At 40.1% G+C, this 26,233-nt stretch overlaps 2 protein-coding genes across 2 annotated transcripts in view; both read right to left on the bottom strand.

Annotated features, from left to right (window-relative positions):
- Positions 1 to 665: 665 nt before the first annotated feature.
- RPL37A (ribosomal protein L37a) lies at positions 666 to 8,359 on the bottom strand. Its single transcript, XM_060773988.2, has 4 exons — positions 8,255 to 8,359; positions 3,298 to 3,426; positions 1,486 to 1,568; positions 666 to 817 (listed from the first exon to the last, which is right to left on the bottom strand). The coding sequence occupies exons 1-4, from the start codon at positions 8,255 to 8,257 to the stop codon at positions 754 to 756; spliced, it is 279 nt and encodes a 92-aa protein (XP_060629971.2). The 5' UTR covers positions 8,258 to 8,359; the 3' UTR covers positions 666 to 753.
- Positions 8,360 to 13,668: 5,309 nt separating this feature from the next.
- SMARCAL1 (SWI/SNF related, matrix associated, actin dependent regulator of chromatin, subfamily a like 1) overlaps positions 13,669 to 26,233 on the bottom strand; it is a 48,445-nt gene continuing 35,880 nt past the window's right edge. Inside the window, 8 exon segments of the mRNA XM_060773871.2 lie at positions 13,669 to 14,016; positions 14,727 to 14,826; positions 18,462 to 18,562; positions 19,456 to 19,511; positions 19,514 to 19,637; positions 20,920 to 21,022; positions 21,547 to 21,617; positions 23,562 to 23,780. Of these exon segments, the coding sequence (XP_060629854.2) occupies positions 13,816 to 14,016; positions 14,727 to 14,826; positions 18,462 to 18,562; positions 19,456 to 19,511; positions 19,514 to 19,637; positions 20,920 to 21,022; positions 21,547 to 21,617; positions 23,562 to 23,780 (975 nt within the window). The 3' untranslated portion in view covers positions 13,669 to 13,815.

The raw sequence follows: 26,233 nt of genomic DNA, 5'->3' as shown, positions 1-26,233 counted from the left end.
ACCTGTGTGGTCAAGTTCAGATTTTGGAATCACCTTTACCTCCTTCCCTATTTCTGTTTGCATTCTTTTCATGCAGTGAAAAAAATGGAGTCTACAATAGCTTATGCCAGAACAGAACAGTTGGTCTCAAAGGTGCAACTCAATTATTTTAATACTAGTTTTTCTTAGTGAACCTCCCTATTAAAAATTGTTTCCAAGCAACAGAACTCATAAAATGTTAACTTTTCTGTGGTCTTGTCTGTCCAAAATTGTAAAAGGATCTGAAATCTGAATCTACTATTCTCTACAGGACTAGCACCTCTAGGGTCTAAAATCCCAAAGAAACAAAAGGTGCATGAATGCTAGCTGAGGGCCCAAATGAGGAAAGGGAAAGATCAAAGGTTTGGTCAGTTGAGCATAAATAATTGCAACAGGTAATGAATGTGCTTAAGTCTCTTGTATAAATCAGGTCTTCACAGTACTTCATTCTGTGAATTTTGTTCAACACAGTTTATTACTACATCTCTTTGGGAAATGGATCTAGTGCATTCTTTTTTGTTGTTTGAAGTGATTCAGGAATGGCATAAACGTACTTATGAGCAGCACATTTACAGCACTTGGCCTGCAAACTGTGTTCAAAGGTACATTGCCTAAAGAGACTACCCACATAACAAATGACCAGGATGTAGCTTTACAAACACCTTTAATTGGTGAAAGAGTGCATGCATTGAGACAATGGAATAAGACAAACAGTACTGGAACAAAAATATGCTTTTACTGGTCTTTTAATTCCTTCAGTCTTCTAATGGCAGATTTCACTGTCACTGCTGAAGTGGTGCTGGAGGGGGGGGGGGGGGAGAAGAAAAGTACAAATGTTACACCAAAGCCAGCACACTGCACTTTCTCTATGTTTCCTATAGCTTATTAGTGAAACGAATTATTTTGAAGGTTTTTACTTCATTTTAAACAGCCAAAGAGTTGGACAAGAACAGTGACAACACACAAAATATAGTCTCTGTGATTAGGTCCAACCAGTGAGAAGAAATAAACGGGAAGAAAGAGGCAATCCGTTTTATCAAGCAGTGTGATTTTTTTAAAAAAAAAAAAACTATAGCTGTTTAGATTTATTGTAAATGCACAAAAGCATTTCCACTATTATCTAGTCTGCACCCTGCACAGAGATAATCTTACACCAAGTCTGAAAACACAACACATCAGTGGAAAAAATAACCAAAAGCTTTATGAATTCATTTAGTGAATATCTCCAGTTGCTAATATCTGAAGGAGCTTTTTTTTGGTGGGAGGAAAAACAGGGTTAGCCAAGAAACCAATGCTCTTAGATCATCTGTCTCTCTTTTTTTTCACTGATATCACTGATTGGCAAGAACAACTCTTTTTGTGGCTCATTATTAGACTATTTATCTCAAAGCAAGTACCCATCATTGACGAAAATGGGCCTCCCCTCTCCCAGACACAGCCCCCAGCACAACACCGATTTTCTCTTACTTGTATGTCCAGGCACCACCAGCCACTGTTTTCATACATGAGCCACAGTGCCAAATGCCCACTGCTTTCCTCTTCATTTTAGTCTGTAATAAAAAAAAAGCCACCTCTTACCTAGAACAGCACTGATACACTCCGGCAACTGATCAGCAGCCAGGAGGGGAAACCTAGGAACCTCCCGTGTCCCCACACATCTGGAAGCAAGAAACACATCCAGAAAGCAAAATCCCATCCCTAATCAGCAGCATCCAATAATTATGCTACCTATTGGCCTACACTATCATAAGGCATATTAATTTGTATGCCTGTATTCCTTCAAACCACCTGTCAACCAGGCCTGTCCCTGCTTAGGTTACAAGATTAGTTGGAATCAGGCATACATTGAATAAAGCAGGTGGCAAAATCCACCAAAAAGCCACATAAGTATTGCTTTGTTGGGGGGTGGGGTGGAAATTTTGTGCCTGCATTCGCTCATGCTTTTTGTGCCTGCATTCACTCTTGTGCCTGCATTCACTCATGCTTTCCCCTTCACACACATACAAATCGGCACCGGTGGCTAGGGGTTTTGAAAAAAGGCCCCTCCTAGGCCTAAATAGAGGGGGCATATGAAAATATAGTGGAAATTCTCTCAATCACACCCCACCAAAGGAATTATGGGGCTTGTTAAGATGAAATTGGGGTGACTCTGAAGAATGGAAATGGGGCACATCTGGCACAATGTAGCTGTGTGTGATCCAGCAAATGCCGATTTGCGCATACACAGAAACACCAGAGTATCTATCATCAAAATAATCAGTTATATTCTCTGTCACATATAGCAGTAACAGTGTTGGGAAAGAGGCAAAAATTTGACTGCCCAGACTTCATCAGCACAGCTGACTCAAAAAGGAACTAGTAGATCTGGATGGTTTGTTTATGTTTTTTAGTACACCTACAATAAAAATAAATAATCTCTCGTCTAATCTGAATTTTAGTAAGCAGCTGACATTTATTCTGGATGTTTTGTTTCTGCCTCATCTGAGCACATGATATCCAAAATTACAAAATACCCTATGAAGCAGAGTTTTACACTAATGGCTTTTTTCTTAGTGGAAAAAGATTACCAGAAAAAAAAAAACATACAATTTCAACCAGGATGACAGATTGATCATTTTATTTGTTTATTGAATTTATACCCCATTTTTCCCCAGAACACTACAAGTCAGCTCTCCCTTATCTAGGATCAGATTTTTTTGTTTTCGAATCCCTGTATTTGCATATATACATATATATGAAGGGAAATAGGGCTAATCATACATTCAGTGCCTGCTGAGTTTTTTTCTCAAGGGCTGTAAGCACAGTTCCTACAGTTTTAACAAATTAGCTAGTAAACGGGGATGGATACAGATGACAGCCAGTGGAGTCACTCCTTGCGGCCGTTTCCAGGTCACCTATCCCGCTGTTCACTGCCATTGGCCAGATGGAAAGAGAGCATAAAAATGTCAAAGATGTGTGTGTGGGTTTTTTTGTTTTGTTTTTTTACAGTGGCCTTGTGCAAGCTAACCCCCCCCCCCCCCAAAAAATCCTTTCCCGTCACCTTGCCTTTCCTCAATCAGGACTCCTTGAGGAAAGATTCAGTGGGCAAAAGTGGGCAAGTAGCAGCAAGAGTATTAGTTTGGGGAATTCTGGATAATGTAGGCACAGCCAGTACTGCCTACAAGATGCCTCATTTTTTTCAGAGAGAACACATCCCAAAAAGTTAAGAGAAAGGGCAATATTCTTTCATAAACTCTACTGATGATCAGAGGTCCTGCAGAATGAAAAAAAAAGTCTCACCTTGCCACAGAAGGAGCAGGTGTACTTGGCATGCTGGCTAATTTCAATCTTCTTCACCATCTTCCTCAGAGAAGCTCCGTATCGGGTGCCATATTTACCCACGATTCCAACCTTCTTCGTGCGTTTGGCCTGTCACAGAAGAAAAATGAATGATATCACATTCTCACAACTGGCAAACTTATTAGCACTGTCTTTATTACAACAGAAAACGAACTAGACACATTTCAATCCTGTGAAGGCAAGTTTAAATGCTTTGATTCCATACATGTCTACCCAAATCCCACTGAACTTAAAAAGATTAGCGCACGAGTAAAAACAGCAATCCAGATGAAAAACACTCATTTGAAGTGCCAGATCCTTAATCATGATCCCATGCTCCGCTATTGACAATTCCAGCAAAATGCAGGATGTCCATGAGGCAATGGTTCTCTAAAAATGATAAATGACTGAAATGTTCTCCTGTCATCACTGCCAACACATGTGCATTTTGCCATGCTAACCTGAACCAGATGGAAAAACACTGTAAGTCAAGATACATCCAGCTAATTTCACTTTTCTGTGCAAAGATTAACTGCAAAAGAAAGCAGTCTGATATAAACGTCCCTCAACTCAGCAATTATTCTTTAAAATCATTCTTTGTGCTTTAGTGTTATTATCTGCACATATATAAAATGGAAAACAAAAAATAAGTTGCGGAGACTTGACTTGGATTTTAGTATGATTGTGGATTTTAATCCACTTCCTCACTGCTAACAATATCATCTACATAAAACTGCACAAAGGCATCTGTATTGCTCTGACACAAAAAGCCCACCAGGTAGCAGGATTTTGTCAAGTCAGATACCGCAACACTGGGCTTAGTGTTCAATTAACTGAAAAAGAACATTGATTTATCGGAACATCTTTCAGTAGATGGTCCTAGTGCATTTCAAATACATGGTTATTTTAGGGAAACACTTTGTGATGATTTGCTTCTATCCTTCACAAGAATTAAGTTTCCTCTTGCTTCAATATATGATGCTTTAAAAAACCACTGGGGGGAAGGACAGACACAGAGCAACAAATTCAAAGTACAGGAAAATAGATTCCAAACAGCAAGTGTTTCCTAAGCATTAGAACAGTGGTTCCCAACCTGTGATCCACCAGTGGTCCGCAAGAACGAAAATATGGTCCGCTGCCTCGCCCTAAGTTTGAAACGAATTGAGGGCACACAACAACCATCCCAATTAACTTGACTATCTCATCAGCCAAAGGCAGTCCCACATTGAAACACTAGTTAAAATGGTTCTTCATTTTAAATATTGTATTGTTCTTTCATGGTATTTTCTTTGCACTACAAATAAGAGATGTGCAGTGTGCATAGTAATTCATTCATGTTTTTTTTTTCAAACTGTCTAAGGACCCCTGCTATAGTAAAGGTCAAGGTTGTCCCTGACATTGTCCAGTCCTGTTCGACTCTGGAGGTTGATGCTCACTCCATTTCATAGAATCATAGAGTTCGAAGAGACCTCGTGGTCCATCCAGTCCAACCCTCTGCCAACAAGCAGGAAAATCACATTCAAAGCATCCCGACAGATGGCCATCCAGCCTCTGTTTAAAAGCCTCCAAAGAAGGAGCCTCCACCACATTCTGGGGCTGTGAGTTCCACTCCTGAACAGCTCTCAGTCAGGAAGTTCTTCCTAATGTTCAGATGGAATCTCCTTTCTTGTAGTTTGAAGCAATTTCTAAGCCAAAGAGCCGATGTTTGTAGTAACCTCGAAGGTTTGTAGTAACCTCGAAGGTGGCTAGCATGACTGCATGGAGTGCCGTTACCTTCCCGCCGGAGTGGTACCTATTGATATACTCACATTTGCATGTTTTTGAACTGCTAGGTTGGCAGAAGCTCCCCGGATTTGAACCTGCAACCTTTTGGTCAACAAGTTCAGCAGCTCAGGGGTTTAAGCCACCCTTACATTTGGGTAACTTGAAAAAAGTCAGCATTCTCTACTTCACAGATACTGCACCTGCAGATTCATCCACCTATGGCTTGAAAATAAGTTTTCAAAAATTCCTAATGCCATTTCATATAAGCAACACTGTTCTATTATGGAGCCCCTGATGGCACAGCGGGTTAAACCGCTAAGCTGCTGAACTTGCTGACCAAAAGGTTGGCAGTTCAAATCGGGGAGCAGGGTGAGCTCCTGCTGTTAGGTCCAGCTTCTGCCAACCTAGCAGTTCGAAAACATGCAAATGTGAGTAGATTAATAGGTACTGCTTCGGTGGACAGGTAACGGCGCTCTATAAAGTCATGCTGGCCACATGATCTTGGAGGCATCTATGGAGAAAGATGAGCACCACCACCCAGAGTGGGACACGGCTAAACTTAATGTCAAAGGGAAACCTTTACCTTTTTGTTCTATTAAGCCATTGTATATAATAGAACACAAGCATCCACAGATTTTAGTATACACTGGGGACCAAAACCCAGCAGATACCAAGGGTCCACTTTAGTATATTTTACAAGTTTTCTTTTCTTTAAAAAAAAGAAATAAAATCTGAGCCCCAGTTCCATTGATATATATATATATATACAACTGCTAAATCTTCCCTAATTCTGAATTGGAAAACGAAGTGCAATACAACAAACCAAGTATGCTCAATCAATCCAGATCTAGCAGAGAAGAAACCCAGGAAGAACTCACTTGGTTGAATGAGTGCAGTTTGACAGCACTTCTAAGTGTCATGGCTCCATGTTACTGAATCCTTTGAGTTATAATTTAACAAGGCCTTTTGCCTTCTCTGCCGAAGGGCTGGTGCCTACAACTGCCATGATTCCATAGCATGGAGCCATGGCAGTTAAAATGGTGTCTAACTGCATTTTTCCGGTGTGCCTTTGGGGACTGAACAATCAATTCCTATGCCATGTCCCATCCCAAATCAAACTTGTCTTTCTGATGCTCTTCACTGTGTCTCTCAGTTGAAAATTAATTCCACTGTTATCCCATCCGAGCCCGCACAAACCATAGCACTTTCTACCTATCTCACCTATGGTTTTATCAATTTCTATCCACTTTTAGTCATGGGCCTCACTCTCTTTGTCTAATTCTATTACCATTTTATCATTTGTTTTTATTTAGATTTTGTTATTTTTATTTTACTATGTTATTACTAAGTATTTCATTTGATGTTATTGCTTTGTTTATATGTATTTTTGGTCTATTGTAATTTGTTTGGGCTTGGCCTCATTTTAGCCGCCCTAAGTTCCTTCGGGGAGATGGTGGCGGGGTATAAATAAAGATTATTATGATTATTAATTCATCCCAGAGTGTGGATCAGGCATCTTCAAACTGCGGCCCTCCAGTAGTTTGGGTTTCCAGGTCCCAGAATTTCTGCCCAGTGAGTAGGCTGGCTAATGCTTCTATGAGTTGGGACTGATGTTAGAGAGTGGTCCCTGGTCAAAAAAAGATTGGGAACCACTGCATTAGAAGAACGTCCTGATGGTAACAGCTGTTCAGCAGTGGAATTTGCTGTCTCGAAGTGTGGTAGAGTTTGGAGGCTTTTAAGCAGAGACTGGATGGCCATCTGTCAGAACTGCTTGGATTGTATATTCCTACATGGCAGAGTGGGGTTGGAGTAGATAATCCCTGTGGTCTCCAAGAAGCACAGTTAACATCAGGGAATTGACTAGACAGCCCTTGTGGCCCCTTCTGGTTCTATGTTTACACAGGAAATAGAGTAGTTATCATCCTAGGTTGTCTTTTTACCTGACTGATTCCATGAACAGCTTAAGGTTTAGGGTCCCCAAACAAGCCCGCAGGCCAGATGCAGCCCTTCAAAGTCATTTACCTGGCTCCTACCCTGACCTTTTGACTTAGGGTCACCCAAAGTCTGAAACAACTTGAAGGTCCACAACAACAATCCCAATTAACTTGACTATCTCATCCCACACTTCCCTTTGAAACACTGGTAGATTTACACTAGTTAAAACTGTCCCTCATTTTAAATATTGTATTCTTTCAATTTTTTTGCATTACAAATAAGAGATGTGCAGTGTTGTGCATGGTAATTCATTCATTTTTTCCCTGTTTAAGGACCCCTGCTATAGAGTAAAGGTCAAGGTTTTCCTTGATATTAAGTCCAGTTGTGTCTGACTGGAGGTTGGTGCTCATCTCAATTTCTAAGCCGAAGAGCCGGCGTTAATCATAGACACCTCCAAGCTCATGTGGCCAGCATGACTGCACTGATCTACTCAGATTTGCATGTTTTAGAACTGCTTGGTTGGCAGAAGCTGGTGTGGACAGCAGGAGCTCACACCGCTCACCAGATTTAAACCTGCAACCTTTTGGTCAACAAGTTCAGCGGTTTAAGCCACTGTGCCACCAGGGCCACAGAACAATAATATTTCATACCAATCTCTCCTCAAGGCTCAGGGTGAGGGCACAACATAGTTAAAAACGCATCACCATAAAACATTGTGTAGAATACATATATTGAAACACATTTCTATGAAATACATACATTAAAATACACAGAACAAAGATTAACGAACTGTAAACACAGGACACAGTAAAATGCAGTTTGACACCACTTTAGCTCTCATGGTTCAAAGCTACGGAATCCCATTGAGTAGGCTGGCTAATGCTTCTACGAGTTGGAGGCTCAAACTGCTGGAGGATGCCTGGTGTTGATGCGCCCACAGCTGTCCAAAGGAAGGCCGTGGAGCCCTCTCTATGGCGCATGCGCACAACAACTCGAAGGATTCAATTCCTATCCCGCAGCGCCGCGCTCTCCTATCCCGCAGCGCCGCGCTCGCCGGGAGGCTCAGCCCGAAAAGCTCCCAATATGGGGCCCTCTATACAACCGACCCCACATAGTCCCATCCCGCGTTGGTACCCACGCAGGTACGGAGCGTACCGAGGAGGATGGAAGCGGATTACGTGAAGAAGAAACCGATCTAAAAGAGAAGGAAGCCACTCACCATCTTGACGCTCCTACAGGCCGCAGAAAGAAAGAAAGACGGCAGGAAATGCGTCACTGCGCATGCGCGCCGCTAGCCCCGGCTTCTCAGCCGACAGGAAGAAGAAGAAGCACGTGATCCAACCATAGAGAGGAGGAGAAGAGTCTCTGGTCTTGTCTACAAGCCAGGAGGTGTTTCGATCTCTATGGTTCTGACTATGTAAAGCCTTGCTTGCCCATATTCTAGGATCCTTGTTTCAAAATAAGATTGAGCACCAAGAGGGAAGGGAGGGATCAAGAAGGCTGGTGGCTATGGCATTGATTAGAGAATTGATTAGAGAATATAGCCAGTCCCACAGAGTGTTCTTGTATGGGTTGTTGTAGGTTGTTCGGGTTGTATGGCCATGTGGCTTGCCACAGATGCAGGCAAAACGTCAGGAGAGAATGCTTCTAGAACATGGTCATACAATCCGAAAAACCTACAACAACCTTCGACAATGTTCTTGTATGTCCTGGAATTATTTCAATACTCCAATATCCACAAGGCTGCTTAACATCAGTACAAAAGAACTCTGGGTACATCTGCACTGTAGAATTAATGGAGTTTGGCACTGCTTTATACTCCCATGGTTCAATGCTATGGAGTTGTAGTTTTACACTGTCTTCAGCCTTCTCTCCCCAAGAGCGCTGGGGCCTCACCAAACTACAACTCCCCGGATTGTCTAGCATCAAGCCATGGTAGTTGAAATGGTGTCAAACAGCATTAATTCTACAGTGCAGATGCACCTTGAGAAACAGCAACTTTAGCAGAAACAGCTCAAGCATTCTGAAACTGCAAATATTCCAAAAAAAATTCTTTGTTTCCAACAAACCTCACAACCTCTGAGGATGCCTGCCATAGATGCAGATGAAACGTCAGGAGAGAATGCTTCTGGAATATGGCCATTCAGCCCGAAAAACTTACAGCAACCCAGTGATTCCGGCCATGAAAGCCTTCGACAATACATATTTCAAAACTGTCTACCTGGGTGGTTGAGATAGTGACACCTTTGCTCTCTGATGGAACCATATACATATAAGTTTGATTTACACACAAAGATATTTGCAACATTGCATATAAAGTTATGAATCTGTGTATAAGGTGTATATGAAACATACATTAATTTCATGTTTAAACATAAGCTGAGTCGCCTTCGGGCTGAAATGGGCAGGATAAAAATGATGTAAATAATAATTATAATAATAAGCTCCATCTTCGAGATATCTCATTATGTACCTATATGCAAATAAGGATATTCCAAAATAAATATTTTAAAAATCCTAAACACTTCTGGTTCCAAACATTTCAGATACTTGACACATAATACATTGTATATTGGAAAAGGTAGACTAAAGTCCCTTCCATATCACAAGGTTTTAGGGCTATGATTCCGTTTTGGCTCTTATAGCTGACTTACTTAAGTGATCCCTCGTAGCTCAAGGATAATGGTCCTCCAAGTGTAGTGTCTTGGCGATGGATACGTAAGTGACTGTAGAGCCCTATTCTTGACCCGCATGTTCTTCCACAGTGAGGACATTGGATTCTGGGTGGAAGATGGTCCCAGTAAGGGATGGTTTGATGCGCCTTCCTCTTGCCACATTTCTCCCTTTCACCCTCCACTTGTGCCTCTTCAAATTGTTCAGCACTGATGGTCACAGCTGACCTCCGTTGCTCTTATAGCAAATTCCTATGGGATCTGCAGTTTAGAGGAAATCATTCAGAATCTCAACTGGGGAGTTCTAGTGTCTCAACAGAATGCAGGCCCCAAGATCCCAAACCATAAAGTGGAATCGTGATGCTACACTGGCCTTGTAATGTAGTTTCAAACCAGTATTGAGGAATGTGCAGACAATCATGCAATTTGAGGCCTACATGGTGCCTGTGCAAATCACAAAGCCCTGGCACACATTAAGGGCTTCCTTTCACACACCTTTTGTGAGGGTTTGTTGCCAGGTTGCTACAGTCTGAAGCTGTCTTCGAACTGCATTAAATGGTCAGTGCGGATGCGGTCTCGGTAGCATGATAGGGTCCTTCCTCACATGTGCCTTTCTCATCTCAAGAATGCTGCAATGTGATTTATGGCAGACTGCCTTTGAAGAACAGTTTGAGACAGAACCGCTTCCTACAGCAACTTGTATGAAGTATTTCAGTTTTATATAACTTGCTACTGTTCATTCCCAATCCAAAGCTGGAGAATGGTTTGGCACAATTTGGAGGTAGGTACAGCTCCCATGACATCATACCGTATGTTTTCTCAACTGTGGCTAAATATTTCAGGGGAGCCAAAGTTTATCCACTCCTGCCTTGAATATTTAGCCCTTTATAGGCTTAAATCAGGTGAGCCATTTTGTCTTTCATTTTTGGGTTGCACTTCCCATCTTCTAACAGTGAGATTGAGAATTGCACTTCAACACAATAGCCTATTTTGACTGCCTTCTTGGATGCTGCTGTGCAAACTGATTTATTTTTTTAAGAAAATGAATCTGTTTTTTTAATTTCCTCTTTAGGAATTTATCAATCCTGCTCACGAAAAAGAGGAACACCGCTGTTCTTTCCAGCCACTTCTTGCTTAATTATTTAAGCCTGTCCCAAGAGAACAGAGTTGTTGAGTGCCTGTAAACTTACAGAATTTATTGGCTGTGAGAGGGGGAACATTTTATTTCCTGAGAAATCCTGTGGAGAGGTATTAAATGCAAAGCTATAGCGAAGACTCAAGTTGTAAAACTCATCTATATCACTGCAGATTTTATGGGACTTGGAGGTGTAGCCGCAGAATGCAGATTCTTTATTACCTAGTCAGAGAAGCAATAAAAGGGAAAGCAGCTGAAGCTGTTCAGTTAGCAAGCAGGCTTTATTACAAATGGGAGTAAAAGTAGTAGATGGCCCAATAATGGGATAGAAGTCAGTAAACAATACAGGAAACTTATAACACACAGGCTGCTTGGTTTCACCCTATGTGATTCTTGTGTGGCTCCAGCACAGCATCCAAATTATATATTTTTATATCCATCCTGTTTGTGCACATTTCTGGAATTTGTCTATGTGCCTTAAAGTTTCCTATCAATGAATCATAACTCCATGAATTTCATAGGGTTTTCTTAGACAATACCTTGTAAAACTACAATCCCCTTGATTCCATAGTATGGAGTCATGGCAATTAAAGTTGAGCCAAACTGTATTCATTCTACAGTATAGATCAGTTCTTCCCAACCTGTGGTCCATGGACCACTGGTGGTTTGCAAGAAGTAAAATATGGTCCGCAGCCTCACCATTACTACACCGTTGCAACGAGAGCGACTGGTCTCACAAATCCCTCTTATAGTGCCGAGGCTTCTGTGGGCAAACAGATAGCAACTCCCAGATCGCATATGTTTTGTATCAGAAACTAGAGCAGATGTGGTCTATCCAATCCAATTTTCCGAATTAGCGCCCAAAATAACCAAACCAAATCTAAAGTTGAGCAAAAACTGATTTGTAAACCTTTTGACACTAATGTTGGGAAGTGGTCTCTGGTATAAGTGGTCCCTTGTTAAAAAAAAAAAAGTTGGGAACCATTGGTATAGATGCATCTTAAAACTTAAGCTTCCTTCGTGCTTAAGTCCATTAATTAATTCATAAATTCATTAAGTCCAGTCATGTCTGACTCTGGGGTGTGGTTCTCATATTCATTTCTAAGCCGAAGAGCCAGCGTTGTCCATAGACATCTCCAAGGACATGTGGCCGGCATGACTGCATGGAACGCCATTACCTTCCTGCCGGAGCGGTACCTATTGATCTACTCACATAGCCCATAATATCTGGTATTTGTTGCTGATATCAAGTATTAACCAGATCTAGTACTAATTGTTGAGCTTCCAAGGTCAGATTGAAAATGGTGCATATCATTATCCAAGGTACTTAAAAGTCCCATTAAAAACAAGTTATCAGAAAATGCAGGAAGAGCATGAAACAAATACTATGTTCCTGTAAATTTAACATGGTCTTCTTAAATAGCTGTATGAGGGGGAAGCTCATTTAGACCAGATAAAGAAAAGCAGCACTTGTGCCATTTAAAAAGGCACACTAAGAATGGAAAATGCTGGGATTTGGTTGGACAACTGAAGCAGTTCAGGAGTAATCAGTGACAAAATTGCAGACCAAAAAAAAAAAAAGTGTCACCAATGAGGACAATGTTTATGAATGGAACAAATTCTTCAAAAGGGGATAAAAATAGGACCCAAGCAATTACTGCCTAAGCCGGCTTGATATCGATACTAGGAAAGATTCTAAGAGCCGCCGCAAACTAGCCTCCTGCGGGAGCAAACTGTGCCAGCAGGTCCCTGACGTCATGAGACTGCGCCTCTCTCCCTGCCCCTTTCTCCGCCTCTTTCTCCGTGCCAGAGTGGTTTTTCCTTTGCTAGGGCAGCATTGCCAGTGTACTCTCGTTGTTGACAGAATTCAACAACGAGAGTACGCTGGCAATGCTGCCCTAGCAAAGGAAAAACCACTCTGGCACGGAGAAAGAGGCAGAGAAAGGGGCAGGGAGAGAGGTGGAGTCTCATGACGTCAGGGACATGCTGGCACAGTTTGCTCCCGCAGGAGGCTAGTTTGCGACGGGTCTAAAGCACATCATTAAACAAACGGTCAGTAAGCACTTAGAAAGAAATGCTATGATTATTAAAAGCCAACATGGCTTTCTCAAAATAAGTGATGCCAGCCTAATCTTAGCTTTGTTTTTGACAAGAGTTACATACTTGGTAGTTGAAGAGAACATAGTCTATCTTAATTTCAGTCAGGTCTGTGAAAAGATCCCACATGATATTCTTGCAAACAAACTAATAACATGTGAGCTAGACAATATTATTGTTAGGTGGGTTTGTAATTGTGGGTCCCCAGAGATGTTTTGGCCTTCAACTCCCAAAAATCCTAACAGCTGGTAAAGTGGCTGGGATTTCTGGGAGTTGTAGGCCAAAACACCTGGGGACCCACAGGTTGAGAACCACTGTCCTAAAGGGTCCTAAAGGGTAGTCACCAATGGCTCCCCTTTCTTCATCCTGGAGAGATGCGACCAATGAGGTGCCACAGGAGTCTGTCCTGGGCCCAGTGCTGTTCAACATCTTTATGAATGACTTTGATGGGAAAATTGAAGACACGCTTATCAAATCTGCAGATATCAGCAGAATGTTGAATCAGAAAGCTGGGCCAAAACTACTAAATGTTTTTCAGCAGGGATAAATGTAATATATCACACTTAGGCAAGAAAAAAAAAAAAGAAATGTACAGCTATAGAACTGGGGTGACACTGGCTTAAAAGTATTACATGTAAGAAAATTGGGGCCTTAAACAATTAATGCAATTCTGTTTTGTATCAACAGGACTACAGTGTCTGCATCGAGGAAATTAGTAATCTCACTCTGTTCAGTTTTAGTCAGACCCTTTATTCTGCAAGATTCAAGAATCAATGCCAAAAATTGATACTAAGTTTATTTGAGCCAAAATTCATTGATTTCCCCCCATTAAATAATATCTTACACAATAAAAAGTAAGCATAATTTTCTGTGATGTTACTGTCTGCAAAAAAAGTCATCAATACGCCGTTTCTTGCATGGGCTTCCTGGAAAAACATTTGTTTCAGTTGATGCTGCTGCCTGTCCTGCATCTTCACATGCATCTACTGCTTCCACAAGCAGAGTTTCATCCAAGTCATCTGAATCCCCTGAGAAGGTCTTTTGGAAGAGGTTCAAGATGGTCTGCTGCTTTGGGTCCTGCTAGGAAACCAAAGCAGAGATCTTTAGAAAAATGTTTGCTATTCAGGAGCAAATAGGCAAGTCATCTCCACTAATCCATAAAGAATGGAAAAAGAAAACTTCAGAGAACAATAACAAGAGGAAAAGACAAGCAAAACCTCTTTAAGGTGTTAACCAACGTTTCTTCCTTTACGACCATGTAAGAGAAGAGAAAAAGGACTAGTTATACAGCTGACAAACTTCACAAGAGCGAATAATGGAGCTACTCCAAAATTATTGTAGTAATCCAAGCACAGCCATGGACTCCAAAAAGAAACATGCTAAGTTTATGCATGCAGCTAGCAGTCAGATTCCTTAGGGAAAGAATTTTGAATATAGAAGGAGCCCTTTCTGGGTATGATTATTGGAACCAATATGTGATCCTTGGAGAATTTGCTTAGGAGATAGCAAGTATCTGGGATTGACTTTAACGTTGTCATTTTGATTGAAATTAAATTTGCTCATTTTATTACGTTTCTTTGCATCATAACCTTTCCACCCACACGTTTCATCTCCACAGTTTTTTTTTTCTTCCCCCTCTAAAGCATTGGCCAGGACAAATGCCTTTTGCCTTTTCCTTCATGGTTTCATAAAAAGACCTTGCTACTTAAAAACACAGAAGAAGATCCACTGTACCCAGGATTTGCATCAGTGCTAAAGGACACACACACACAAATCCAGGCAGTTACCTTGTAAAAGTAGTAATCTTTGGCTTCAGATGTTTCAGAGAACTTGGCTTCAGAAAGGCCAGCTTCACCTAAGACTCTGATCTTCTCTTGGATCATTGGCCTAATAAATATGATCAATTCAAATACAAAATTAAAAATATTTTTCCAAATAAGTATTACGAGTATTTGTCTTGATAATAGTTTTGAACTATAACCCAAGAGATTCCGGATATCATATATCTGATAGCTTGTCCTAACGTCATTAGTCTCATTACCTCCAATGCTTGCCATAGATGCAGGCGAAACGTCAGGAGACGTCAGGAGAGAATGCCTCTAGAACATGGCCATATAGCCCGAAAAAACCTACAAGAATGTCATTAGTCTTGATCCACATTTCACTTCAACACAAAATCTCCTATATTTCTATGAAAATCAGTCCAAGCTTTTTATTTAATGTCCTTCCATCCTTCTTACCCCTATATACATTCTCCCCTAAGGCTTTCGGACAATTGGCATAAAAGAAGGAGATGAAGATGAAGCAACACTAGGGTCTAACAGTAGAGGAAGTGGGGCCAGATTGATTATGCAGTATATAAAGAACCACCCTTAGAGAGACTCTGGTTTCAAGCCATGGAAACACAGGTAGTGCCTTCATGACTATAAGAAGTTGAAACTGGAACCTTCCGAGAATTCCCACTGTTCTGGAAATCCTTGCATTTCTGACTACAAAAGTGTAAACTCCTAACCAACATGAACCTGTAAGATCTCCTATAAGAAAGTAAAGGCTTCCCCTTGACATTAAGTCTAGTCGTGTCCAACTCTCGGGGGTGGTGCTTATCTTCATTTCTAAGCCAAAGAGCCAGCATTGTATATAGACACCTCCAAGGTCATGTGGCCAGCATGACTGCATGGAGCACTGTTACCTTCCCGCAGAAGCTGTACCTATTGATCTACTCACATATGCATGTTTTCAAACTGCTAGTTTGGCAGAAGCTGTGTCTAACAGCGGGAGCTCTCTCTGCTCTCTAGATCTGAACTGCTGACCTTTTGGTCAGCAAGTTTAGCAGCTCACAGGTTTAACCCGCTGTGCCACCAGGGGCTCCCTTTGATCTTCTAGAGGCTTCAATATATATGGGATTTTTTTTTGATAGACATGGAGAGTCCTAGAATGTGGTTAGGAATAAGCAGAAATTATTTATTTCCAATGGGAGAGGAAATCCGGCATTAAAGGTCTTGTACCCTTTTAAAATATACTTGAAAGGTGTAGAAATGCTGGGATGTGTATGCACAACAGAAGTAGTTCAAGAGCAATCAGTGGCAATGTTGCAGGAAAATTAAAAATAATGTGATCAATTGGGGAGCGTTACAATGAATGGATAAAACTCTGCCCACAGTCAACCTCAGTAGGCAATTTGGGGAAGAGAAAAGGTTTTAAGGAGTAGAATTGAAGCAAGAATTCTTCTGGTGAAACAACTCCAGGATCTATAATCCATGCAAGTCAAACTGTCATTTAATACCATTATTTGAAGGGGGGGAAACAAAGAGAAATAATATATAGCACTATCTGAAAATAGACTCCCTTTTTTAAATATATGGCCTTGAACATCACTTTGATGGAAAGACAATTTGAAAATTTAGAAAATACACATGTGCAGAAAGAAAGAGGTTACGGTGAATATAAAAAAGTTGTCAATTTGACAGGGATAAGATTATGTAAATTGAGCTAAAAGTTAACATTTGGTGTAACAATTATAATAGCTTGAAGCAGGGCAGGTTTCTAGGTCTGTGAGCCTAACAGACTGATAAAAGCCAACAGACTGTTATAAGATAGCTAAAGACCACTGAAAGAAAGTAAAATCTGGTAAAAGGCAGATAATATGAAAATGTAAGATTAAGAAAGATGGGAATATTTTACATCTAAGGAAAAAAGAAAGAAGAAAATCATATGCAAAGTGTCCAAGTTAGCAGATTAACAATTAGCAGAACAAATCACACCACAAGATAAAGCAGAAGAACATAACTTAATTGCAAGAGAAAACAGTAGATGTCAGGGTGCAAAAGAAACCTTCAGCTAACCAAGTGCTGCAATTCTTTGCAAAGCCAGATGGAGAAAGACAGCAGAGCAAAAGAGAAGAAAAGAATGCCATCACTCTTCCCAACCCATCAAACAGCGCAATTTCTTCCACTCTTGTGCTAATTATTTCATGAAGTGATTTACAAGTAAAATGGGGGGATGACTGTCATTAGCTCTCTTTCATGTGTGGGCGATATGTCAGCTTCTAGTTCCTTGTGATCACTTGCAGAAGGTTGAGAGGAGGGAAGGAAACTTTTGACAGGAATGTCTGTCTCAGTGAAGATGAACCAGTTTCCTGCATCATCCGGACAGAGCCCAGATAAACCCCTCCCCACATGATAATTCAAATATTCCTGGCTGTGCATTCCTTGTCAGTCATTCTGCAAGATTGCTGAAGAGGCACCAGAGAAGTTATAGAAGAGAGATTATAGCTAAGCAAAGTGGATCTGATCTAACTACTCAGAGCTTTAGATCCTTTATCTTACAAAAAAGCCATTGGGAGCTTTGCAAGGTTAGAACCAGAAACTATTAGGATATAATAAGTGCGATCACTAAAAGTACGTCTACACTATCGAATTAATGCACCTTGACATCATTTTGACTGCCACAGATCAATGCTATGGAATTGTGGGGCTTGTAGTTTGGTGTCAGGAGCGACTTGAGAAACTGGAAGTCACTTCTGGTTTGAGAGAATTGGCCATATGCAAGGACACTGCCCAAGGGACGCCCGGATGTTTTGATGTTTTACCATCCTTGTGGGAGGCTTCTCTCATGTCACTGCATGAGGAGCCAGAGCTGACAGAGGGAGATCAAACTGCTCTCCCCAGATTCAAACTGCTGATCTGTAGGTCAGCAGTCCTGTCGGCACAAGGGTTTAACCCATTGCACCACTGGGGGCTCAGTTGGTGCTAGACTTTTGATATATTTGATATATTTTGATTGTTTGAAAGGCTATTTTAATTATATATATATATATTACAGTTTTATAATATTGTGTTTTACTGATATTGTTATTGTCTGAATCCGACATTGAATTATTATCATAGTCTCCCTGAGACCTCCTTCCAGGATGAGAAAGGCTGGGTATAAGTACAATAAATAAACAAATCAATATTTATAATACAGAAAAAAATAGTAGGTAGTATCTACCTTTTGTTAAGTTTGCCTTTATTTGCTTTTATATTGTTATGTTGACTGTTTTTAATCGCACTTTTATGAATGCATGCCATCGAATTGTGCCAATCTGTAACCTGCCTTGAGTCACTGTATGGTTGAGAAAGGTGGGCTACAAATGCCGTAAATAAATAAATAAATAAATAAATAAGGTGAGGCACCAGTACTATTTAGCAGAGAAGACTAAAGACCTTGTCAAAGTGCAACTCCCATAACTCCCATAATTCCATAGCATTGAGCCATAGTAATTGATCTGTTAAACTATATTATTTTTACATTCTACCATGTTCAAAGCATTCAAACTGAAAGCCAAGGAAAATAAAAAAATATCATTTACTAGAATGATAGTGATGTGACACAAGTGACTTCCTGTTCCATAGACAGTAAGCAACCAGGTGTCATGCCTGTACTGCTTCCTGATTTTCTCCTGCTACTTCCTAACCCCTTCCCAATTTCCAAAGTATATACTAAATGCTTGAAACAATGAATATAATATTTCCACATCCTACCATAAATAATCATCAGCTGTGCCTTTTGCTACTAAATAGTGGATATTCACAGAACTAGTTTGCCCAATTCGGTGCGCCCGATCTTCTGCTTGAATCAAAACCTGGATTGAAAAACCAGAGTTATTGTTGTCATTGCTGTACCAAGTAGCAGCACACATTACTCAGACTAGGGGAATAGATAGCTAAAGCATTGCTATTCCCCTTTCATGAATGAGAAACAAGGCCTAAGGACTTTATCACACCAGACCGTTGCCTCACAGCAATCATGCTGCTGAAGCAAACATGCCAAATATAAGATAACTACTAGCCAAGCTCAATATTATTCTGCTGCATTTGCAGTCTACCAGACTTGTTTGATAAAGTCCTAGGAAAGCAAGTTGTCATTTACAAAGTCGCAAGCCATATTAAATGGATCAGCTGGCTACTTCTCATAATTCTGTTTTCATAATCGGAGAGACTTATTAAATAATGACCAAAATGCTGCATATTTTTCCATTTTTTTTTAAGTCTGATTGTAATTACAGGAACATTAAAAGTAAATCAAACTGAGAATATAGTAATTTAAGAAATTGCTCACATGGCTGTGTACTAAAAAAGTCAACCTAATGCATCACACTTTTGCAATCTTCCTTTAGAGGAGGCATATTAGTGGATGAGAATTGTGCACTTCCTGGTAGACCTGAACTCAAGTCCTGCCTTTTTTACAGACTCATTTGCAGAACTAGGAATCACCTCTTGCCATCCACTGTCCTTGGCACCCATATTATGATTATTAAATTCTGCATTCACTTTTGATATATTATGCCATAAATACCCGTGCCATTTGTATCTCAAACTATGTCCTTCTAAAACTAAGTCTCCCATTCTTTAGCTTTATCCATTCTTTTAAGTCACTACCTCTTTAACTAAAAAAAACCCCCAGTGCCTACCAATACCATGTAAATGGACAATTGCACCCTTGCCAAAGCTTCTGAGGGCACCTGAGGTGTCTTACCCCAGGATTCCAGAATAGTTCTGCAAACACAACCAAATCAGCAGATGAGAGAGTAACCCCATGTTAGCAGCTGTTAAGGAAAGAACAGCCACAGACAGTTTCTCAGACAACTGGAACTCCTGGCAGAGGGACTGACGCTCAGCTGAGGGTGTGGAGCCATCAATACGAATGTATCCAATGTGCTGAAAAGGAAGTTGGAGAAACAAGGGGTCAGCTCTCAATGGGGGTGATCCTGTATGCCAGCTCAGATGGGGAACAAAGTATTCCCAATGGACAGACCTCGGACTATGACTTTGGATGTGGATTTGGTCTTGGATTTGTTTGCTTTTAATTGAATGTTTTAATTTATTGGTAGTGAATGTTTCAATTGTGATTTTATTGCTATTGTTTTTGTGGCATCTAATGAGTGGCGATGGTAAGCCACGCTGAATACTCCTACGGGGTTGAGAAGGGCGGGATATAAATGTTCGAAATAATAAATATTCTTAGAACCAGACTAAGCTTTGAAATCCAATGGCTTAATTAGCTATCTATCCAAGACGATGCTTATTTTAATATACCACATTGGTTTCTGGTATGTGTCAACCAGACCCATCAGTCTCCCCTTTCTGTGATCTATGCTATGCAATACCAGAAAGACTTGTGATGTGAGATACCATATATGTGAAGTGCATCTCCCCCTGTATACCTGCCAAAGTCCCCATATTGACTATGCCTTTTAATACCCTAAATGCCTCCAAAGCACAAATTGAGAGAAGGATGGAGGCTCATCTCTGGTCAAGCAACGGGAGGAAGCACATTTTTTTCAGAAGCTTGGTGGAATATCAGAGGCAAAAATTCAAGCCAGAGAGCAACAAAGCCACAAATTTTGATTCATTACAAATGCTAGTGAAATGCCTTTTGACTCCAGATGGGACAATTTTGTTATTGAAGTTATATCAGCAGGCCATTCAATAAAAAAAAAAAAGTACTAACCGAGTGTCCACTAATCCACATTTCTTTGTATTACACATGACTTTACAACAGAAATGGACATACATGGTTCTTCAGATTTTTTGGATGGCAAACCCCAGTAGATTCAGCCAATAGTGATGAATGCGGGAAGTTGCAGCTTTACAAAGGTACGTTTTTATAGCTGTTTGTTCTAAACACTTTTAAAACTTTTAGCTCATGACATGGTTTTGTTCAAAATGTAAGATCTGATCTCTGGAAGATGGTTTTGAATATATGTAATTCCTCCTGCTATTGCTTGGTTTAGTAAAATATTATGAATTTCTTTACAAAATTGGTATCATGTGGACTGAAAAAAAATCACAGGATGGAACAAACACTTGAACATTCATGGAAAGAGTTCTATTCACCAGCATGATCAAATAATAGCAACCTTCATATTATGCCAATCATAAAAGAACTTATTGGGATCTGAAGCTTTGAAAAATGAATACAGTAAATGCAGTTGTTTACCTTTTTCTCCAACGCCTCTGCAATTGCGTCCAAAACCAGCTTGTGGTGAGCAAATACCAGGAATTTTTCTTTTCCACTTTCCAGTAAGTCTAAAATATATTCTCTGTATTTAGAGGAAATAAGGGGAAAATTCAGACACAAATATGATTTGTTCTAGAAACAATCCATGTGTCTCATGCTAAATTAGTGGTTTTTAACTTTTCATTATATTTGGAAAATGGATTATCCAGCCAATCTCCATTCCTGAGGCCTACTTTTCACATGTTTGAGATCATGTGCAGACTGCAGATAGGTTGCTAAGAGCATGAAGAGAAGGAATTTTGACAAGTGCAATAAACATATTACCAAAATTAAAAATGGGTCAATGTACTACTATCTGAATAACCTATTCTTTTTCTTTTGAAGATCTCTGCATTACCATATAAAAAAGTGACACATGAATATTAAATTAAAAATAAATGAGAGAAGACAGGAATGTAATCTTGTTCTGAAATCTCTGTAACAAATTCACAAGGCTGGTTCAATACTGATGCCACTGTTAAAGTGTTTTAATATTTTTTTTCCTAAGCTTAAATGTTCTTTCCAGTAGTCAGATACAATATATTCTACTCCAAAGGAGCAACTTACATGATACAGTGGATTTTTGCTTCTGCAGTTCTGTTGTAAAACAGAATAAGAGCTTCTTTCTCTTCTTGTTTCTGCAAACAGATTATTGGGGCAGAAGGAGACAGAGGGACCATGAGTCACATCTGCAGATAAGGAAGTCTAACACCTTTTTATTTAATACTTTTTCACTGGCTAAAATTCTTTTGATTTCATATACTGCCCTAAATCCAATAGATATGAAGTAGCAACCTGACCTATCGCCATTTGAATTTTTTTTTTCGTGTCAGGAGTGACTTGGTGCAAGTCATTCTTGACTTGCCCCCGGTGGTGCAGTGGGTTAAACCCTGGGCCGGTAGGACTGAAGACTGACAGGTCGGAGGTTTGAATCTGGGGAGAGCGTGGATGAGCTCCCTCTGTCAGCTCCAGCTCCTCGTGCAAGGACATGAGAGAAGCCTCCCACAAGGATGGTAAAATATCAAAACATCCAGGCATCCCCTTGGCAAATTCCTTGCAGACGGTTAATTCTCTCACACCAGAAGTGACTTGCAGTTTCTCCTTTTGAATGAAGCCATTAGAAGAATATCTGCTGTAATCAATCAATTTAGGATCAGAAGGCCTTCAGAGCACTGACATTATATTCAAAGCACAGTATATGAAACATATCAGTACAAATTCCCCTCCTGTTAACCTGGGAAGGTTTTCTTTCCAAAGCCAAACAATGCTTACAAGAAAACTTGTTAAAGGCATCTCTGAACTACCATCTAGCATGGACTAGTAACATTCAACCGCCATAAACTGGGATGGTAACCCATCTTCCTACATTATATCCTCATTTATCTTCCCATAGTTTCCAAAACTTCATTTTGCCCAACACTATACTCTACTCAAAGGAATTCCTAGCTATGCAACCTTTGTTTGAATAATGTCTACAGCTTCACTTAAATAAGTCTTTCCTATCAGATTTGCCTTTTTGATAGCACAGTATTTTACCTGGACAATATTTTTTTGTTGCAGAACTAAGAGACTGCAGGGAAACAAACAAAAAAAAGTCCTGGGAATTCTAAATTGGGATAGCAAAAAAGAATTTGGTTTTCCATTGGGTAAGCATCATGTATTTGATTTTTATTCTTGCTTTTTTATTACCTCCATATGTATTCTATATCTACCACAGGTCAACTGTGTAAGGAAGACACTGATTATTTTACACATTATATACTTTGGTGTACTCAGTAAAAACCTAAATTTAACCCCATTTATCTCCCCTCTACCAGAACATGCTTGAGGTTACCCTCAGCAGATTACAGACAGATGTGTCCAGTCCCATCTGAAGACATACCCATGCTATGAATGGAAAGCCAATCAACACTGCACCACCACTACTGGTTCCCAAGTGGACCCTTCCAAATATTTAAAGCAGCAGCAAAACCACAGCCACTCCTTTTCCTGTGGTATAACTGGACGCATGCACAAAGCAGCTCTGGCATCCCACCAAACAACAGCATGTACTCGTCATAATTTAGCCAACTTCCAATCTTCCAAAATTATTAAAAACAATCTGCTTTTGATTTCTTGTTTTTTCAGTACACAGTTCTAGAAAGTCCTATAACCACACATACTGTAGCTCTTCATGGAATGAGCCTCTTGAGGCAAACAACAGACTTAACAAGGGTTTCTCAATCCAGATATTGTATTTCTTTGATTCTAAGACAACTTTCCCCCATATAAACAACTCTACAAACAGAGCACGTCTTAGAATCATTTTTTTTCTCTGTTGGTGGTACTGAAATTAGTATAATTGATGATACCTTAGAATCAATGAAATAACAGAATATGAGCAAACAACAGCAGAAACCATTATTTTCAAGCCACTTGCAAACTCCGGTAACATCCTGGCCTGGCATCCTTTTGCAAACTAGGGTTTATAAATTGGTGTGGGTTCAGACATAGCCATCAATGATGTGCTGGCTTTACAAACCGTGGTTTAGAATTGTAACTGAATGCTATTATATTCATGCCCAACAACAGTTCCAACTCACATTTTTGTAACCCTTTGCCATTTCCTTTGCGGCCGCTGCCAGCTCAGCCTTTGTCCTTGCATTGATGCCTTCGGGAGCCACCACGACCACTTTGCGCTGCTTTGCAGGGAGTTGGGAAAGCACGTCGGACTTCAAGCGGCGAATCATGATGGATTCTTCCAGAAGAAGTTTCAGCTCTCCAAGATTGGAAGATCCAGAATAATCCCATCCCCAAGGTCGCTGCAGGCACCACAAAACGAGGGCCATTAACATTGTCACTTCACCTTCATTAAAACAATCCTATTATTTATTTATTTATTTATTTATTTATTTGGGATATTTCTCCACTCCATGGACCCAAGGCACCTTACAAACAGAATACAAACATTAAAATCAATCAAACAGGAAAACGAAGCAGATAAAACCCTGATAAAACAACAATCAATAAAAATCCTACATTTTAGTTAAAATCATAACCTCCTCCCCCATGCATCCCTCCTCCATTCCGATCATGAAATCCCCAGCTCCTGCTATAGCTCAGTTAAAGGCCTTGTTAAATAAGAAAGTCTTGACCCCCTTCCTAAAGCTGAGCAAAGATGGAGAAGCCCTTAGTTCTTCAGGGAAGGAGTTCCAATTTTAAGAACTATGCTGATACTGTACATTTGGACACTAGGAATGCATTCTTTGGATTTTTAATTTTTAAAAATGTTAAGGCACAGGTGCCTCAAATTTCTAAAGATGTCTACTGGAGATAAAAAAAAACCTAGCAAACTATGTTGGAGATGGAGTGATCAATATACAGATCTGTACTCCCCATTTAGTGCTTGTCATTCTGCTCATACTGTAATCCAACTTGAAGGTAAAGGTAAAGGTTTCCCCTGACATTAAGTCTAGTCGTGTCTGACTCTGAGGGGTGGTGCTCATCTCCATTTCTAAACCAAAGAGCCGGCGTTGTCCGTAGATACCTCCAAGGTCATGTAGCCAGCATGACTGCATGGAGTGCCGTTAACTTCCCGCAGAAGTGGTACCTATTGATCTACTCACACTTACATGTTTTCAAACTGCTAGCTTGGCAGAAGCTGGGCCTAACAGTGGGAGCTCACTCCACTCCCTAAATTTGAACCACTGACCTTTTGGTCAGCAAGTTTTGCAGCTCACCGGTTTAACCCGCTGTGCCAACAGGAACTCCCTTTGATCTCCTATAGCTTCAATATATATGGGAATTTTTTATAGATATGAAGAGTCCTAGAATTTGGTTAGAGAGAGAGAGCAGAAATTATTTATTTCCAATGGGACAGGAAATCCAGCATTGAAGCTCACTCCACTCCCCGGATTCAAACCGCCAACCTTTCGGTCAGCAAGTTCAGCAGCTTAGCGGTTCAACCCACTGCGCCACCAGGAGGCCCAGGGGTTAAATCCAAGTTTACCGTGTCCTAAATAATCTGTCCTATATGTTGTAAAGTTCTACACTTCTATCCTGCCATTTATTGCATGATCTCAGGGTGGCAAACAAAGTACGAATTTTAAAACATGTGCAGATTAAAACCATAAATAACTGAAAGAAGTTACAGACATATTAAAAAAATAACAATCAAAACCACTTTAAAAGCTACTACAATTTTAAACCACATATATTTGTAAGGAAGTAGTCCCCAAAATCTTTAATTAAAAGCCTCTTCCCTTGCCCAACTTGGTGATAACTGGACGTCTAAGGAGAGGAAATTCTTCAATGGAGGCACCATAAAACCGAGATGGCTCTCTTCCATATACTCTCACTCCATATGGCTTCCATTGCTGGGACTTAATTCTGCAATTCAGAGGCAGAGTGCAGGTGCTTTGTAGGAAAATGAAGCTCTGTCAGAGAAATTAATTCAGTCTTCTTTTGGCCTTTTTGATTTTGGCAGGTCTGCCCTATGAATAGCCAAGGACATCTTCAGGATAGTTTTAATGAAATCAGAGATCCCCAGAAAAACAGCATTCCATCCCGTACATTCTGTGCTTTTTGGCACTGTTATGAAATGACAGCCAATACACAGAATCATTGGCAATTCTAACTCAAATTGAGTCCCAAAGATTAATCTGCATACCAGCAATATTCAATATCCTTGTAAACTATGCAAAACACACATTCCTTGGACCGTAGAGACTTGGAAATCAGGAAGCCCCCAGCCTGCTCTCAATTGTAATTTGGTTAAACTTTTAAGCGAAGCTTTTGAATCTTTCCCAGCTGAGTGCAGTTTTCCAATCTAAAAGTGTACTTTTTCATCTTTTAAGACTCACTAACAACATCAGCTGCTTTGAAAAATGGCTCTAGAGCATCTCCTTTTGCAAAATTTGGCTCATAAATAAAACAGGTGACACTTTATTTGTTGCACTTTTTATGAGCAAGAAATGCCAAGGAGTTGGACTGTAAACCGATAAACTAATTCCATATCTTGGCTTATTGCATTTGCCAGAAATGTATGGCTCTCTGCTATGAAACTAAATCAATTCCTTTTGAATGAAATATATTTTAAATGGAGATGTTGAGCTTTGAGAGTTGTTTTGTTTAACCAAGACAATACTATTTTATTAGGAGCATATCACTTTTATGGTTCCAATTTTGATTATTATAGATCTCTGAACATTTTTATATCATCGTTTCTGAACACTCTGGAGCTCAATTACATATTATGAAATAGAAACAGAGCAGC

The sequence above is a fragment of the Anolis sagrei genome, chromosome 1 (genome assembly GCF_037176765.1).
Source record: "Anolis sagrei isolate rAnoSag1 chromosome 1, rAnoSag1.mat, whole genome shotgun sequence".
NCBI classification, from domain to species: Eukaryota; Metazoa; Chordata; class Lepidosauria; order Squamata; family Dactyloidae; genus Anolis; species Anolis sagrei.
This window is presented reverse-complemented; position numbering and strand designations above follow the sequence as displayed.